Here is a 16,142-nt window from a genome sequence, read left to right as displayed (position 1 = left end):
GTGGTGGTGGTTGAAAGTGGACGGAAGTGGTAGTATTATAGGGTAGTAATGATGGTTGTTAAAGTGTTGTTGTTGTTGTGGGGTGGTGGTGGTTGAAAGTGGACGGAAGTGGTAGTATTATAGGGTAGTAATGATGGTTGTTAAAGTGTTGATGTTGTTGTGGGGTGGTTGGGGGCGATAGTGTTGGTGTTGAAGGTGCTAATAAGAGGATAGTGGTGGTAATTGGTGGAAGTATTGTTATTATTGGTGGTGGTAAGGGCCGGTTGTAGTGTGGTTGGTAGTGGTGGTGCATGGAAGGTGATGGAAGTATTGTTATTATTGGTGGTGGTAAAAGCCGGTTGTAGTGTGGTTGGTAGTGGTGGGGTGATGGTGCATGGAAGGTGATGGAAGTATTGTTATCATTGATGGTGGTAAGGGCCAGTTGTAGTGTGGTTGGTAGTGGTGGGGTGATGGTGCATGGTAATTGGCGGAAGTATTGTTATTATTGGTGGTGGTAAGGGCCGGTTGTAGTGTGGTTGGTAGTGGTGGGGTGGTGGTGCATGGAAGGTGATGGAAGTATTGTTATTATTGGTGGTGCTAAGGGCCGGTTGTAGTGTGGTTGGTAGTGGTGGGGTGGTGGTGCATGGAAGGTGATGGAAGTATTGTTATTATTGGTGGTGGTAAGGGCCGGTTGTAGTGTGGTTGGTAGTGGTGGGGTGGTGGTGCATGGAAGGTGATGGAAGTATTGTTATTATTGGTGGTGCTAAGGGCCGGTTTTAGTGTGGTTGGTAGTGGTGGGGTGGTGGTGCATGGAAGGTGATGGAAGTATTGTTATTATTGGTGGTGGTAAGGGCCAGTTGTAGTGTGGTTGGTAGTGGTGGGGTGATGGTGTATGGAAGGTGATGGAAGTATTGTCGTTGTTGGTCAGGGAGTTGGTAGTGTGGGTGTCCAGAGGTGGTAGTGGTGGGAGTGAGGGACTATGTTGTTGTTGTTGTAGTTAAGGGGGTAGATGGATAGATAGATAGAAGCCTTTATTTAATGAGGGTTGCACGAAATAGCTAAAAGCTAATAAACTTGTGGTAAAGTGAGTTTTGGAGTTGTTGGTGGTAGGGTGATGCTGGGGATGAAAGTATTGTAGTTGGTAGTGTGGTTGGTAAAGAGGTGGTATTAGTAGTGGGGGGGGGGGGGGGGGGGGGGGGGGATAAGGGAGTGGATGTCGGAAGTGGTAATGGTCTTGGTGGTGAGGGCAGTAGTGTAAAAAATATCAAAATATCATAAATTCAATAGTTCTTCCATAATCACGGACCGACAAAGACTGTATGTAATGACATCTAATACAAACATTTATTCTCACTCCTCAAGGACATTGAGCTTCTATCAGAGGGTGATATGACGTTAGTCGGCGAACGAGGAGTTTCATTGAGCGGCGGACAACGAGCTCGAGTCAACCTTGCAAGGTACTGTACTATTTATTTCAAGTTCTAACGTAGTTTTTGTCCGAACAGGAGGGCTTTTGATATTGACTAAAAAATGGCTTTACGTAAAGCCAAGCATTTACGCGCTGCATGTAATTGTAATTGTAATTGCAGGGGAAAATAACATTTCAATGTTAGACGCGTTTTTCATTTACGTGCCGAACCGTACGTTTACCGTTTTAGTTACAAAGCAAGTCATTCCGTTAGTTCTTTTGAAAATAATGACATTTTATTTAGTGAAAAACTGATTCTAAATGGCAACATTGTTAACACGCGATAGCTCTTACTAAACGGTATTCAACTAGTGACTAAACTATAGTAAGCTGCTTGTAGTAAAAAACGGTCTTTTAAAAAGGGAAATTAAATCTTTCTTCAGTTTTTCTCTCCGCTCTATTTTGTATTGCCCCGTTGTTTGTTGTAAGGCAATTGAAACATTGGACCTTTGGTCCTTAGGCAGGCAATATATTTTCTCTCGTTCCTACCAGGGTCTTTAACTTTTACAAATTTTACAGAAAGTTTTGTCATTTCTGTCTGAGCAATCTTTTGATCGATTGCTTGTATTTCTCCTCTCCGATGTTGAGCAATCCTTCTTTTTATGTCTTTTGACTTTCCTGCGTAAAGCCATTTGTATGGCACCGTTTTGTACTCTTGCAAAATAGCGTATATCCCGGACTCCTTTGGGATCCTTTTACTTCTTATGGAATATGCTTTGGCATCGATTAGCTTGTTACAAATGTCCTCATACTTCCTTCTCTTGCTTTTCCCCATTCTAAAAGAGAAAAGCACAGTTAGGACCGAATTCCATCCTCGGTAGAGCTGAATTCTAGTTTTGGCGGATATCTATGTTTTTTTATTGTCGTTGTCAAGAATTCAAACCGAGAATTGCTGGCTTTCACTTAGCTGATAATGTTTTTGAATCTCATTCCGCTCTTAATGTGTTGTCAACCAGAAAGAATCCTTTTAAAACATTGCGCTTCAGCTGATGAACGAGACAGGAAATGAAGTTAAGTGATAAGATAAGACCCCCGTCATGTAAAATGTAACAATGCGCGAATGTTTGTTATCTTTATCGACCCTTGGAAATTTGGAAATCGCTCGACTCTGGCTGCCTTTCAGTAGTCTTCGATTCGCAAATTAAAATGACCTTTCAGAAGAATATTCAAATTAAGCTCTAGTAAAATGTTTAGAGGTTTAAGACACTGAATTGCTTGGTCTTTATGTAAAGACCGCATGTGTCTTTATATATAATATTATAATTTAAAGCATATAGTTTTTTCCCTTAAGAACATTCTTTATAATGTTCTCGTACTACGGTATTGGTTTACGAAGGACGCCAAGCGATATCTTGACCTTTTCTTTCGGAAAAGTCTTTTGACCTAAATCGCAAAGCTTCATCAACATCATGTATTTATAAACACCATAATCCGAGAAGGAAAGTCACGGTCTGAGCTGAGAATACTAGCCTATAGCTTTGTTTGTTATTATTTTTGTCAATCAGCTTTTTACAGTTCTCTAAAATCTGATCTACATGCTTAAACCAAATACAAATATAGTTTAACAGAGCTTCTTACGGTGATTCGATTTATCCACGGGTTCCTACTGTTTTATTCAGAAACACCGACGCAGTCTACGCTAGTACTCTACTAGTTATCACCAAATACAAGAAGCTTTACGACTCGAAAACCAGATCGAAAAATGACTTGAAATGATCATAATTTAAGGCACTTACCTGAGAACACTTCTTGTTGTTGAGTGTTGTTGGGTTTTTGAGCAGCTCCTGGTGGAATTGTTAACCGTACGCGTTTTGAACTGAAAATGAATTCCTTTCAATGCTTTGCCTTTGAATAGGTAATTGAATTGCCCGCCAAAAGTTCATTAGCCAATCAACTTCACGGATGTCGGGGATTCCCCTAGTGATCTTACCTTCTAAAAACAAAAGGACGCTTCTTTGCATATCCAATCAGATCCACGGATTTCGGGGTTTCCCCTAGTGATCGAACCTTTTAGAAACAACAAGAACGCGACGTCAAAGATTGCAATAGAGCGTAAATATTTTTTTCCTTGTCTATTTGACCATTTCACATGAAGAATTAAAACGAAACAATCTTGTGATTAGGATTTTATTCCAAAACCGTAATGTTTAATTAATACAAATTTATTGATACAAATTACAATAAAAAAGTTTTATAAGATTTAGATGCAGTTTACAAAGAAAGCGATACAATAACAAGTACAAAAGCTGCTTTGCACAATAACTTGAAACCGTGTATATAAAAGTGTCCTATCGTCACTAAAGTTATGGATGTATTTTGAAACTGTTGTTTCCCTTGAGCTCGGTAGCGAGTGCTACGCTCTCCACTTTCTTCTTCTTCAGAAAAGACTTTTCTTCTTATGAAGTTGAGTGACAGATTCGGCTCTTGTACCGTCATTAAGATTATTAGAATCCCCGCTAAGCTATTTAGGGAATTTTCCCTAATTGAAATTCGGGGAATCCCCGCGAAGTTAATAGGGTATTTTCCCTAATTAAAATTCGTGGAATGAGAAGGGCTGAGTTGATGTTTTGTCGGCTGGATGAGGATATTCCTTATTACCCTGACGTAATTTACGAAATATTTTACAAGATAGACCCCGACCACCCCCTCTTGGGATGGATTCCAAGGCGACCGACGCAATAATATGTGTTTCTATTATGTCATGATAACAGCTGCGAGCTTTGACCGTGGTTCCTATTTCTATAGGGTTTTTTACTTTCACGTGGCGGAAGTGGCGTACCTAGAAAGAATAATGAGTTGTTCACGTGTAAAACAATAGACAACATTCCGATCATACCCCTTCGCCTTAACAAACAAACGAGTTTGAAAGTAGATTTGATATTTACTTTTTGAAGGCTTCGTTGTTACGGCGCTCAGGAATGTGCTGACGTCATTGATAGCTTCAGACATAAATATGAGAAGTTCGAAACGATTAACATACTAATGCATCAGTCCGATGAAGAACTACTCGAATTTGACGAATATGATTTAACCAACATTTCACAAGGCTCCGGAATTCAAGTACCACCAGCAAGAAAAAGGGAAAGTCTAGATGATTTCTTGATGAATCTTAAGATGAAAGACACCATTCCAAAGCAAGACGTTAGGAGGATGTGGGCAAAGAAGTCGGATGAAAGAGACAAGGCCTGTAAACAACTTAGAGACGCAAAATCCAAGATAGAATATTGGATGGCGAAGGCAAGGATGCTGGAGGAAGTAGTCAAGAAATGCGAGCAAGATTTACAAGGCCTAGAAGGTCGCGTGATGGCTGATATTATGACTCGATAAAGGCTTGAACCTTAGCAATAAGAAGTATTTGTGAGAACATAACATGTAATAATAGGACTTGACGAAATAAAAAATGTGAAACTACTTGATTACGCATATTTTCTAGACTGGCGTTCGATATGCAAATGAAATCCTGTCTCGCTTTTTTCAAAGCAAATATTTACTGAGCGAGCTTTCTTTGAAGCTCTTCTTTTGCCTCCTGGAAGATCTTTTTGCGAGATTCCTCGGACAAATCTTTTACGACTGTTTTTTTGTTTCTTATGTCGGACTTAAGCTTTTCGTATTTCTCCTCTTCGGCCAGAGTAATCGAGAATTCTACGTCGTGTATCTTTCTGTCACGCAAAGCATTTGAGACAAGGTCGGTAATAGTATTTACTTTAGCCCTAGACAGAGCTATTGTCGTGTCGTGGTTTGATATTTTCGTGGATAGCTTTTTCATAATGCCCGTAGCAACAGCCGAAACAATACCACAAACTGCCCCAACACTAGCCAAAGGAACCCCTACGATTACTCCGGGTCCGGTAAGCAAAGTAGCGACACCGGAGCCCGTTAACACTACGGATATGGATCCTGAAGTTATCGCAATCTTATGTAGCGTGCTACGGGCTCTGACGTACTTTTTCCTAACTTCTTCGTAGTGTTTTGTCTGCCCTTCCAAGTAAGCCAGTATTAAGTTCGCTCTGTTGAGTCTGAAATTCTCTGCATTCGCAATGGGTGCCGTAATATGGTAGTTTGGAATATCTGGGTACATTTTAGGTGCCGATGGTATAACATCCATTATATATACTAATGTACGACGCTTTTGGGAATGACATTGAGGAGCAGCCACATTGATACAAATTACAATAAAAAAGTTTTATAAGATTTAGATGCAGTTTACAAATGTTAAAGCGATAAAATAACAGGTACAAAAGCTGCCATGAATAATAACTTGAAACCGTGTATATAAAAGTGTCCTATCGTCACTAAAGTTATGGATGTATTTTGAAACTGTTGTTTCCCTTGAGCTCGGTAGCGAGTGCTACGCTCTCCACTTTCTTCTTCTTCAGAAAAGACTTTTCTTCTTATGAAGTTGAGTGACAGATTCGGCTCTTGTACCGTCATTAAGATTATTAGAATCCCCGCTAAGCTATTTAGGGAATTTTCCCTAATTGAAATTCGGGGAATCCCCGCGAAGTTAATAGGGTATTTTCCCTAATTAAAATTCGTGGAATGAGAAGGGCTGAGTTGATGTTTTGTCGGCTGGATGAGGATATTCCTTATTACCCTGACGTAATTTACGAAATATTTTACAAGATAGACCCCGACCACCCCCTCTTGGGATGGATTCCAAGGCGACCGACGCAATAATATGTGTTTCTATTATGTCATGATAACAGCTGCGAGCTTTGACCGTGGTTCCTATTTCTATAGGGTTTTTTACTTTCACGTGGCGGAAGTGGCGTACCTAGAAAGAATAATGAGTTGTTCACGTGTAAAACAATAGACAACATTCCGATCATACCCCTTCGCCTTAACAAACAAACGAGTTTGAAAGTAGATTTGATATTTACTTTTTGAAGGCTTCGTTGTTACGGCGCTCAGGAATGTGCTGACGTCATTGATAGCTTCAGACATAAATATGAGAAGTTCGAAACGATTAACATACTAATGCATCAGTCCGATGAAGAACTACTCGAATTTGACGAATATGATTTAACCAACATTTCACAAGGCTCCGGAGTTCAAGTACCACCAGCAAGAAAAAGGGAAAGTCTAGATGATTTCTTGATGAATCTTAAGATGAAAGACACCATTCCAAAGCAAGACGTTAGGAGGATGTGGGCAAAGAAGTCGGATGAAAGAGACAAGGCCTGTAAACAACTTAGAGACGCAAAATCCAAGATAGAATATTGGATGGCGAAGGCAAGGATGCTGGAGGAAGTAGTCAAGAAATGCGAGCAAGATTTACCTGGCCTAGAAGGTCGCGTGATGGCTGATATTATGACTCGATAAAGGCTTGAACCTTAGCAATAAGAAGTATTTGTGAGAACATAACATGTAATAATAGGACTTGACGAAATAAAAAATGTGAAACTACTTGATTGCGCATATTTTCTAGACTGGCGTTCGATATGCAAATGAAATCCTGTCTCGCTTTTTTCAAAGCAAATATTTACTGAGCGAGCTTTCTTTGAAGCTCTTCTTTTGCCTCCTGGAAGATCTTTTTGCGAGATTCCTCGGACAAATCTTTTACGACTGTTTTTTTGTTTCTTATGTCGGACTTAAGCTTTTCGTATTTCTCCTCTTCGACCAGGATAATCGAGAATTCTACGTCGTCTATCTTTCTGTCACGCAAAGCCTTTGAGACAAGGTCGGTAATAGTATTTACTTTAGCCCTAGACAGAGCTATTGTCGTGTCGTGTTTGATATTTTCGTGGATAGCTTTTTCATAATGCCCGTAGCAACAGCCGAAACAATACCACAAACTGCCCCAACACTAGCCAAAGGAACCCCTACGATTACTCTGGGTCCGGTAAGCAAAGTAGCGACACCGGAGCCCATTAACACTATGGATATGGATCCTCAAGTTATCGCAATCTATTTATTTTGAAACTGTTGTTTCCCTTGAGCTCGGTAGCGAGTGTTACGCTCTCCACTTTCTTCTTCTTCAGAAAAGACTTTTCTTCTTATGAAGTTGAGTGACAGATTCGGCTCTTGTACCGTCATTAAGATTATTAGAATCCCCGCTAAGCTATTTAGGGAATTTTCCCTAATTGAAATTCGGGGAATCCCCGCTAAGCTAATTAGGGAATTTTCCCTAATTAAAATTCGGGGAATCCCCGCTAAGTTAATTAGGGTAATTTCCCTAATTAAAATTCGGGGAATCCCCGCGAAGTTAATAGGGTATTTTCCCTAATTAAAATTCGTGGAATCCCCCCTAAGCTAGTTAGAGTATTTTCCCTAATGAAAACTGGGAGTCCCCGCTAATTTAATAAAGGGATTTTTTCTATTTAAATTTCCTTAATTAAAATTCAATTTTACTTGTTTTTGTGTGTGTGTCACGCATAAGCAATTAAAACTGTCCAAATTCTTGATGATGATTTTATTATACCATTACTATAATAATTAATTAATTAATTACACAGCTTCTCATTAATCCCATATAGGTAACGGTCCAATTATTTTCTTAATTGGACAGGTCTTGTTGATATGGGATTAATTAGGCAACTATATAATTAATAGGTAATGGGATTTCATGCTCCCCAATAAAGAAATAATTAGACTCGAAAAATTCCTCTGACTACCAAATTGGACTCGGCCTAAGGCCTCATCCCATTTTGTCAGTCCTCGGAATTTTGGTTCGTCCAATTATTTCTTAATTGGACAGCATGGAGTCCTATTACATATACTAATATTTAACTGATACAAAAAACTTCTCATTTGCACATTATATTTGGTTGTAAGAATTGGAGGGGTAATGATATGTTATGGCGCGTTTTTTATTATTTCCGTTCACCATTTCATTATTGTTTCTACTTTATTTATATATATTTTGATGTAAATTCTTGATGTTTTTAAATGTATTAGCGATGTCTTGAGTTAATAAAATCATTTACCTTAAATCATTTCTCTTATGGCACAAAACGACTTTTTATTATTATTTTTAATTTTTTGACATGCGGAAGCATTTATTACTTAACTGCAAACCAGCGGCTAAACTATCATAAGCTCCTTCATTGCATCTAAAAATATTCTCTAAAAAAGTAAACTACGTCTTTCTTTATTTCCCCCGACCTACTTTGTATTCCCCCCCTGTATGTTTAGAGATAGATCAAAACCCTTAGACCTTAGGCACTCAATGTATTTTCTTTCACGCTTTTCTGGGTTTTCTAAAATGACAAATTTCTCTCAATAAAATTCGGGGAATCCCCGCTAAGTTAATTAGGGAATTTTCCCTAATTAAAATTCGGGGAATCCCCGCTAAGTTAATTAGGGAATTTTCCCTTATTAAAATTCGGGGAATCCCCGCTAAGTTAATTAGGGAATTTTCCCTTATTAAAATTCGGGGAATCCCCGCTAAGTTAAGTAGGGAATTTTCCCTAATTAATAGTCAGTAAATCTCTACTACAGGCTAGCTTTCACCAGCGACATAAGCGACGGAAGCAGAAGCATGAGCATAAGCATAAGATCGTTATGTTCTATTGAAAACGAATGTGATAGAAGCATAAGAAAAACAATAGGAAGCCGTTGTTCATGCAAGAATCCAATATGTGCAGGGGACTGAGTACGAGAATTTGATTGGCTTACCACCTTGTGCTTCTGCATGTTAGCGACGGAAGCATAAGAATCTGGCTTTCACTAGCGACGTAAGGACGGAAGCAGCAGCAGAAGCATAAGAAATAGGAAACCTTCCGTTCCTTCTGCTTCTGCTTCCGTCGATGTTCTGCTTCTGCTTACGTCTCCGTTTTTGATTTTCACAGGAACATAAGACGTCTTATGCTTCTGCTTCTGCTTCCGCTTCTGCTTTGGTCGCTAGTGAAAACCAGGCTTACGTTGAATAGGTACATTTTACAAATATATCAAGGATAAAATAAAAATTACCGAAACTAGTATATTTTTAAAAATATTTATATAAAAGAGCTCGAGGTTTGGTAATGAAAGCTCCAGAACCGGCTTTTTTCTTGATCAAAAGTCGAGTGACGACGACGGCGTATCTGAGAGCACCTTTTCACAAACAGTATTCCCACGTGTGAAAGTGTATGAAATACTTGCCTTTCCTTCGTTCTTCTTAGTCCACTTAATGTACCCTCTTTCTTTGCTTCCAGGATGATTGGCTGTGCATTTCGTAAACTGACATTCTGTTAATTGGTGCTGTATAAGTAACCGTCGATTTTTTGTCTTTTTCCATTGGGATGCTCGCTAACTCTTCGTTTTATTTCAGTTCTTTCGTTTTCCCAGCATAAATACTTGTATTTCCTCTTTTGAAGGAGTACAAAGCGCTTCTCTGGGAAATATTTTTACCATTCCCTTGTTATTGTAATTGTCTTGGATTTTATTTTTCAAATTTTGGAGATGCCATTTCAAAAAACTTCTTCAGTTAACATATCGGAGTGTTTTTTTCGCTTGTCTTGGCAGTAATGAACTGCTCACCCGCAATTACTCGCCATCTATAACTAGTAGGGCGTCATAATTCTTCGAAATCGCACTTCGCATGAGTTTTATTCTAATAGATCGAACGAATTAGATCCCCCTTCGAGACTCGGACTAACAAACCCATCACTTTACAAACAAAGAGTGAATGACTTGCACATAATCGTGATGTAATTCACTCTTTCTTTGCTTATTAAAACTTATAAAATGCAAAATACCAGTTTATTTCCGACTCACAATGGTTATAGCGCTAAGCACTACTGCTGGAAAAAATGTAGTAGCGACTAAAGATACCCAAAAAGGCTTTCAAACTAGGTGAAAGAAAAGCAAAATCGTCGGGTCAAAAATAAACTGACTTTTGGGGGAAAAGAGAGAAAAAGAAGTGTTTTACCACATTTTCCGACGCATTTTTCATGTTTAATTAACTGGCAAAGTTAAAAAAAAAAAGATATTTACTTCGTATTTGCCCCTTCAGTTAGGTATGTTTTTTATTCAAAAGCATTACTACAGCATGTTCTCGTCTGACTAAGGCAGGTTGATGCTCTAAAAAGTTATTCAAAACAATTCTTCAAATGATTAAAAAGGCATGCTTACAGAGTAGAAAAATGAGACTTCTTGGCTAGGAAGGCACTTCAAAATAAACTAAAGTGCTTACGAACAACCTAAGAGTGATCCTTACTATTGTTCTTTCCTTCGTGCCTTTGTCTTTTTGGATTTAGAATTACCCCCTGTGTTATTTAAGGACAATTTTTCACCCATCTCCTTCAGGCAATCGATGTACTTCTTTTCATTGCGGCCTGGGTCGTGTACTGGAACTTGCTTTACGAACAGCCGTGTTTTTGCTGTTCTTTTGATCTTTCTGTCAATTTCTTGGTTGTCTCCTCTCAGGTGTTCTTTGATTCTTCGTTTCGGGTTGTTGGACTTTCCAACGTATAGGATTTCAGACATGCTATTGTGATGTTCAATTATGGCATAAATTCCAGGATCCTTGGATATGGTTTTGCTCTTTATCGGTTGTTCCTTGGCATTGAGCAACCTTGTGCACACCGTTTTCGTCATATTTCAATTCTGAAATAACATAAAATAAACTCCTTTGAATTGCTAGCCTTGGTAATAAGCTGAATTGCCCAACAGAAGGATATTAGCCAATCAAATACTCTCTAAAATGAAGCATGAGTTCACATACAATGAGTGATCAAAATAAATCTTATTCCTACTCGATTGGCTCAAGAAACGATTCACAGTATACATTTAAAAGAGTGGCAAAATACTGAAAAAAAATGATTGTTTTTGAATGATTGCCTTGGTTGAATTTGCCGCCAAAAGAACATAAGCCAATCACATCAACGGATTTCGGGTATTCCACCTAGTGATCTGACCTTTTAGAAACAAATGGACGCTTTTTTACATATCAAATCACATCCACAAAGTCACGGTCTGAATGAGAATACTAGTCTATAGCTTTGTTTGTTATCTTGTTTTCGCCAATCTACTTTTTACAGTTCTCTAAAACCTAACCTACATTTAAAACAAATGCAAGAAGCTTTACGACTCGAAAACCAGATCGAAAAATGACTTGAAACGATCATGATTTCAGGCACTTACCTGAGAACACTTTAGTTATTGAAATTTTAAGGGGTTTCTACAAGTTTTTTTAAGCAGCTTCTTGCGGAATTGTTGACCGTACGCGTTTTGAACTCAAAATGAATTCCTTTCAATGCTTTGCCTTTGAATAGGTAATTGAATTGCCCGCCAAAAGTTCATAAGCCAATCAACTTCACGGATTTCGGGGACTCCCCTAGTGATGTAACCTTCTAAAAAGAAATGGACGCTTCTTTGCATACCCAATCAGATCGACGGATTTCGGGGATTCTCCTAGCTAGTGATCTAACCTTTTAGAAACAACAAGAACGCGACGTCAAAGATTGCAATAGAGCGTAAATATTTTTTTCCTTGTCTATTTGACCATTTCTCATGAAAAATTAAAACGAAGCAATCTTGTGATTAGGATTTTATTTCAAAGCCACAATGATTAATTAATACAAATTTATTGATACAAATTACAAAAATCAATACTTATAGTAGGTCTCATAAGATTTAGATGCAGTTTACAAAGAAAGCGATACAATAACAGGTACAAAAGCTGCCATGAATAATAACTTAAAACCCTGAATTTAAAAGTGTTCTATCGTCACTAAAGTTATCCCCGCTGAGTTAGTTAGGGAATTTTACCTAATTAAATTTCGGGGGATCCCCTCTGAGTTAAATAGGGAATATTCCCTAATGAAAACTGGGAGTCCCCACTAATTTAATAAAGGGATTTTTTCTATTTAAATTTCCTTAATTAAAATTCAATTTTTTTGTTTTGTCTTTCACGCATAAGCAATTAAAACTGTTCAAATTCTTGATGATGATTTTATTATACCATTACTATAGTAATTAATTAAATAATATTCAATCGACACAAAAAACTTCTAGTCGTTTACACATTAAATGTGGTTGTAAGAATTGCAGGGGTAATGTCATGTTATGTTGCGTTTTTTTATTATTTCCGTTCACCATTCACACAAGAACGAGTGACACCGTTAGTTATTCCGTTTATTATTATTGATTTAGAAAAGACTGATTTTGGTTTCTATATGATATTTTTATTGAACGTTTTCGACCAAAGGTCAAAATAAGAATAAGACTACAGACTTACATACGAAACCAATGCTGCTTACAGTGCGTTATAGTTTTGATGTATATAAAATCTTGATGTTTTCTTGAGGTAATAAAATAATTTATCTAAAATAATTTCTCTTATGGCACAAAACGACTTTTAATTATTATTTTTAATTTTTTGACATGCGGTAGCATTTATTTACTTAACTGCAAACTAGCTATCATAAGCTCCTTCGTTGCATCTAAAAATATTCTCTAAAAAGGTGAACTACGTCTTTCTTCGTTTCCCCCTTGTATTCTTTACTTTGAATTGCCGCCTTGGATGTTGAGAGGTAGAGCGAATCCCTTAGACCTTAGGCACTTGATGTATTTTTTTTCAAGCCTTCCTGGTTCTTCAAAACTGACAAATTTCATTGTAAAATTTGCCACTCCTGTTCTCGCAATCTTCTTGTCGATTGCCTGTCTAAGCGGCCTTGTACAATGCTGCCCAAGCCTTCGCCTGATGCGGATTGATTTTCCAACATAAAGCCATTTATTTGGTGCAGTTTCTAGGATTGCATATATCCCAGGTGTATTTGGGATTTCCTTACTTCTTATGGGATATTCTCTCGCTCTCATCAATTTGTTGCAGATGTTTTCGTACTTTCTTTCATTAGTTTCGCCCATTCTAAAAGTAAAAAGCACAGTTAGAGCTGATTTCTAGTTTTTTTTTCACTGTTCCACTTTCAAAAGCAATCTTGTACTTCGGATATATAATATTATAATTTAAAGCATATAGTCTTTTTCCCTCAAGAACATTCCTTGGAATGTTCTCGTACTTCGATATTGCTTTACGAAGGACGCCAAGCGATATTTTGACCAACTTGCATTTTCTTTCGGAAAAGTCTACTGACCTAAATCGCAAAGCTTCATCAACATCATGTTTTCATATATACGATAATCCGAGAAGCAATTGATCTGAACTGAGAATACTAGCCTATAGCTTTGTTTGTTATTGTTTTTTGTCAATCAGCTTTTTACAGTTCTCTAAAATCTGATCTACATGCTTAAACCAAATACAAGAAGCTTTACGACTCGAAAACCAGATCGAAAACTGACTTGAAACGATCGTGATTTAAGGCACTTACCTGAGATAACTTCTTTGTTGAGTGTTGCTGTGTTTTTGAGCAACACCTGGCGGAATTGTTAACCGTACGCGTTTTGAACTGAAAATGAATTCCTTTAAATGCTTTGCCTTTGAATAGGTAGTTGAATTGCCCGCCAAAAGTTCATTAGCCAATCAACTTCACGGATGTCGGGTATTTCCATAGTGATCGAACCTTCTAAGGGGAATGGACGCTTCTTTGCATATCCAATTAGATCCCCTAGTGATCGAACCTTTTAGAAACAACAGGGACGCGACACCGAATATTTTTTTCCTTGTCTACTTGACCATTTCACACAAAGAAAATGAAGCGATCTTGTGATTAGGATTTTATTCCAAAGCCACAATGTTTAATTGATACAAATTTATTGATACAAATTACAGCAATCAATACTTAGGTCTTATAAGATTTAGATACAGCTTACAAATGTCAAAGCCATAAAATAACAGGTACAAAAGCTGCCATGCATAATAACTTGAAACCGTGAATATAAAAGTGTCCTATCGTCACTAAAGTTATCGATGTTTTTAAAACTGTTTACCATGAGCTCGGTCGCGAATGCTCCGCTCTCCGCTTTCTTCTTCTTCAGAAACGACATTTCTTTATATGAAGTTGGTGTTCTGGCTAAAGGTCAGTTTTCGTTTTATTTCAGCGACGACGGCGTTCAGAAACAGTTTACAAAAGTATCGAGTATAAAAGCTGACTTGCATAATATTTTCTAAACCGACTTGAAGCCGTGTAAAAGTGTTCAAAGTTATTGATGCATTTTGAAACTGTTGTTTTCTTCTTGAGCTCAGTCGCGAAAGCTCTCCCTTTCTTCTTCTTCAGAAAAGACTTTTCTTGATAAAGTTGAGTGACAGATTCGACTTCTTTTTGGCCAAAGGTTAGTTTCGGTGTACTTCAGCGACGACGACGGCGTCCCGCGCTCTTTCTTGAAACAGTATTCCCCCGTGTGAAATTGTATGGAAGACTTGACTTGCCTTCCTTCTTCTTAGTACAGTTCATGTACTCTCTCTCTCTTCTTCCAGGTTTTCTCGTGGGTTTATATTTTAATCGAACATCATTTAAATTGATCCTGTCCAAATAACGATCAATTTTTTGCCTTCTTCCATTGAGATGCTCGCCAACTCTTCGCTTGAAATTAATCGTCTTTCCAACATTTTTACTTTTACCTGCTTTCACGATAGTGTACAACGCACTTATCATAGGAATATTTGTACTCGTTATTGGAATTGTCTTAGAATTCTTTTGGAATTTTCTGCAAGCCATTTGAAAAAATTCTCAAGCAGACAATGTATAGAAGTTGTGTTCACTTTGTTGGCCTGGGCTGAAATGAACTGAACCAACGCAATTACTCGCCTTTTATATCTTGTATGACGTCATACTTCAGAATTAACCAATCACTAATTAAAACTTGGGGAATACCGTTAGCTGCTGGTGACCATAATTTATATTCATCAAAGTGCCGAAAAATATAGTATTTGCATTTTGTCTGATTTTTGTCAACTATAAAAATATTATACTGCAGGATTTTTTATCTAAGTCTGGTTCGGTAAGGATTTCCAATCTCATACGGTTTCTTGTTGTTCTTGAAGTCTTGGTAGAACCATGACTGTGCTCAAATATTGAGGGTGCGAAAGCCAAACTCTCTGGATTTTCCGATTTTTCACCACCAACAAAATGTAACGAGCACAACCGACTGTTGTTTGTTGACTCGAGGCTTTCTCTTTGAATTGGCTTAATTACCATGCCTCCCTGCGTCTTTCTTCTTTCGGAATCCGATAAAAACTGAGTTCAGGGTTTCTTTTTCGGTTATTAGAACAACCAGGGGCACAGCAAAAGTCATCTTTACATATGAAAATCCAATATGGCGACTGCCGAAGTGGGTTACCCCCAAGGCGCAAAGCATTATTAGCGATGAGAAAGTAGAGAATAGGACTATTAAAACGACACAATTTTGCGATTATGATTTTATTCCATTATTTATTATCTTGATTAATAAAAATCTAATTAATACAAACTACTGAGTCAATACAAATTGGACTTAAAAGTCTCGTATAAGATGATGAAATAACTAGTACAGAAATTTGCATTGTATTTTCTAAACCTACTTAAACTGCTTAGTCATCACATTTTAATTTTTTCTCTCTTGGAGCTATGTCGCGAAGTCTATGAAGTTGAGAGACGGATGCAACTTCTTTTTGGCTAACTGTTTTTTTTTAATATCAAGTGTTTCGTTTTCCTTCAGCGACGACGACGGCGTCCAGATCTCTTTCTTGATGAGGATATGCTATTTCCCCTTGTGAAGTTGAATGGAAGACTCGCCCTTCCTTCGTTCTTCTTAATCCACTTTATATAATCTTTTTCTTTTCTACCAGGATTTCTCATGGGGGTATAATTTAAGTTGATATTTTCTAAATTGGTGC

The 16,142-nt window shown here is 37.8% G+C and overlaps 3 protein-coding genes and 1 long non-coding RNA gene across 5 annotated transcripts in view; 2 read left to right on the top strand and 2 right to left on the bottom strand.

The window, feature by feature from the left end:
• The window catches only part of LOC116291563 (ATP-binding cassette sub-family C member 4), a 52,425-nt gene that overhangs the window by 15,747 nt on the left and 20,536 nt on the right, over positions 1-16,142 (top strand). For both annotated transcript variants that reach the window (XM_031698738.2, XM_031698739.1), the window contains one exon: positions 1,342-1,436. In XM_031698738.2, the coding sequence (XP_031554598.1) occupies positions 1,342-1,436 (95 nt within the window). The remainder of the gene's footprint in view (positions 1-1,341; positions 1,437-16,142) is intronic.
• Positions 5,020-6,853, top strand: LOC116291564 (uncharacterized). Its single transcript, XM_031698740.2, has 2 exons — positions 5,020-5,132; positions 6,337-6,853. The coding sequence occupies exons 1-2, from the start codon at positions 5,035-5,037 to the stop codon at positions 6,767-6,769; spliced, it is 531 nt and encodes a 176-aa protein (XP_031554600.2). The 5' UTR covers positions 5,020-5,034; the 3' UTR covers positions 6,770-6,853.
• LOC116291568 (uncharacterized) lies at positions 10,370-11,648 on the bottom strand. The gene is made up of 2 exons (XM_089024095.1): positions 11,513-11,648; positions 10,370-10,975 (listed from the first exon to the last, which is right to left on the bottom strand). Exon 2 carries the CDS (start codon positions 10,964-10,966, stop codon positions 10,586-10,588), a length of 381 nt encoding a protein of 126 aa, XP_088880221.1. The 5' UTR covers positions 10,967-10,975; positions 11,513-11,648; the 3' UTR covers positions 10,370-10,585.
• Positions 12,309-15,614, bottom strand: LOC148905248 (uncharacterized). Its single transcript, XR_016118708.1, has 2 exons — positions 13,699-15,614; positions 12,309-13,238 (listed from the first exon to the last, which is right to left on the bottom strand). It is a non-coding gene; the product is annotated as an uncharacterized LOC148905248 (long non-coding RNA).

Source organism: Actinia tenebrosa, unplaced genomic scaffold, assembly GCF_029948245.1.
Source record: "Actinia tenebrosa isolate PJP-AT-01 unplaced genomic scaffold, QUT_ActTen_1.0 PGA_scaffold8__29_contigs__length_14323225, whole genome shotgun sequence".
Lineage (NCBI taxonomy): Eukaryota > Metazoa > Cnidaria > Anthozoa > Actiniaria > Actiniidae > Actinia > Actinia tenebrosa.
Note: the sequence above shows the minus strand (reverse complement) of the source record. Positions and strands in the feature narration are given on the sequence as shown.

What these genes read in the sequence shown, in the direction of transcription:
- LOC116291564 (XM_031698740.2), top strand. Translation starts at nt 5,035, where the DNA reads ATGTCGGACTTAAGCTTTTCGTATTTCTCCTCTTCGGCCAGAGTAATC. An exon ending in CGCAAAGCATTTGAGACAAG is followed by an intron (nt 5,133 to 6,336) that starts GTCGGTAATAGT and finishes TACTTTTTGAAG; the next exon opens with GCTTCGTTGTTACGGCGCTC.
- LOC116291568 (XM_089024095.1), bottom strand. Translation starts at nt 10,966, where the DNA reads ATGACGAAAACGGTGTGCACAAGGTTGCTCAATGCCAAGGAACAACCG.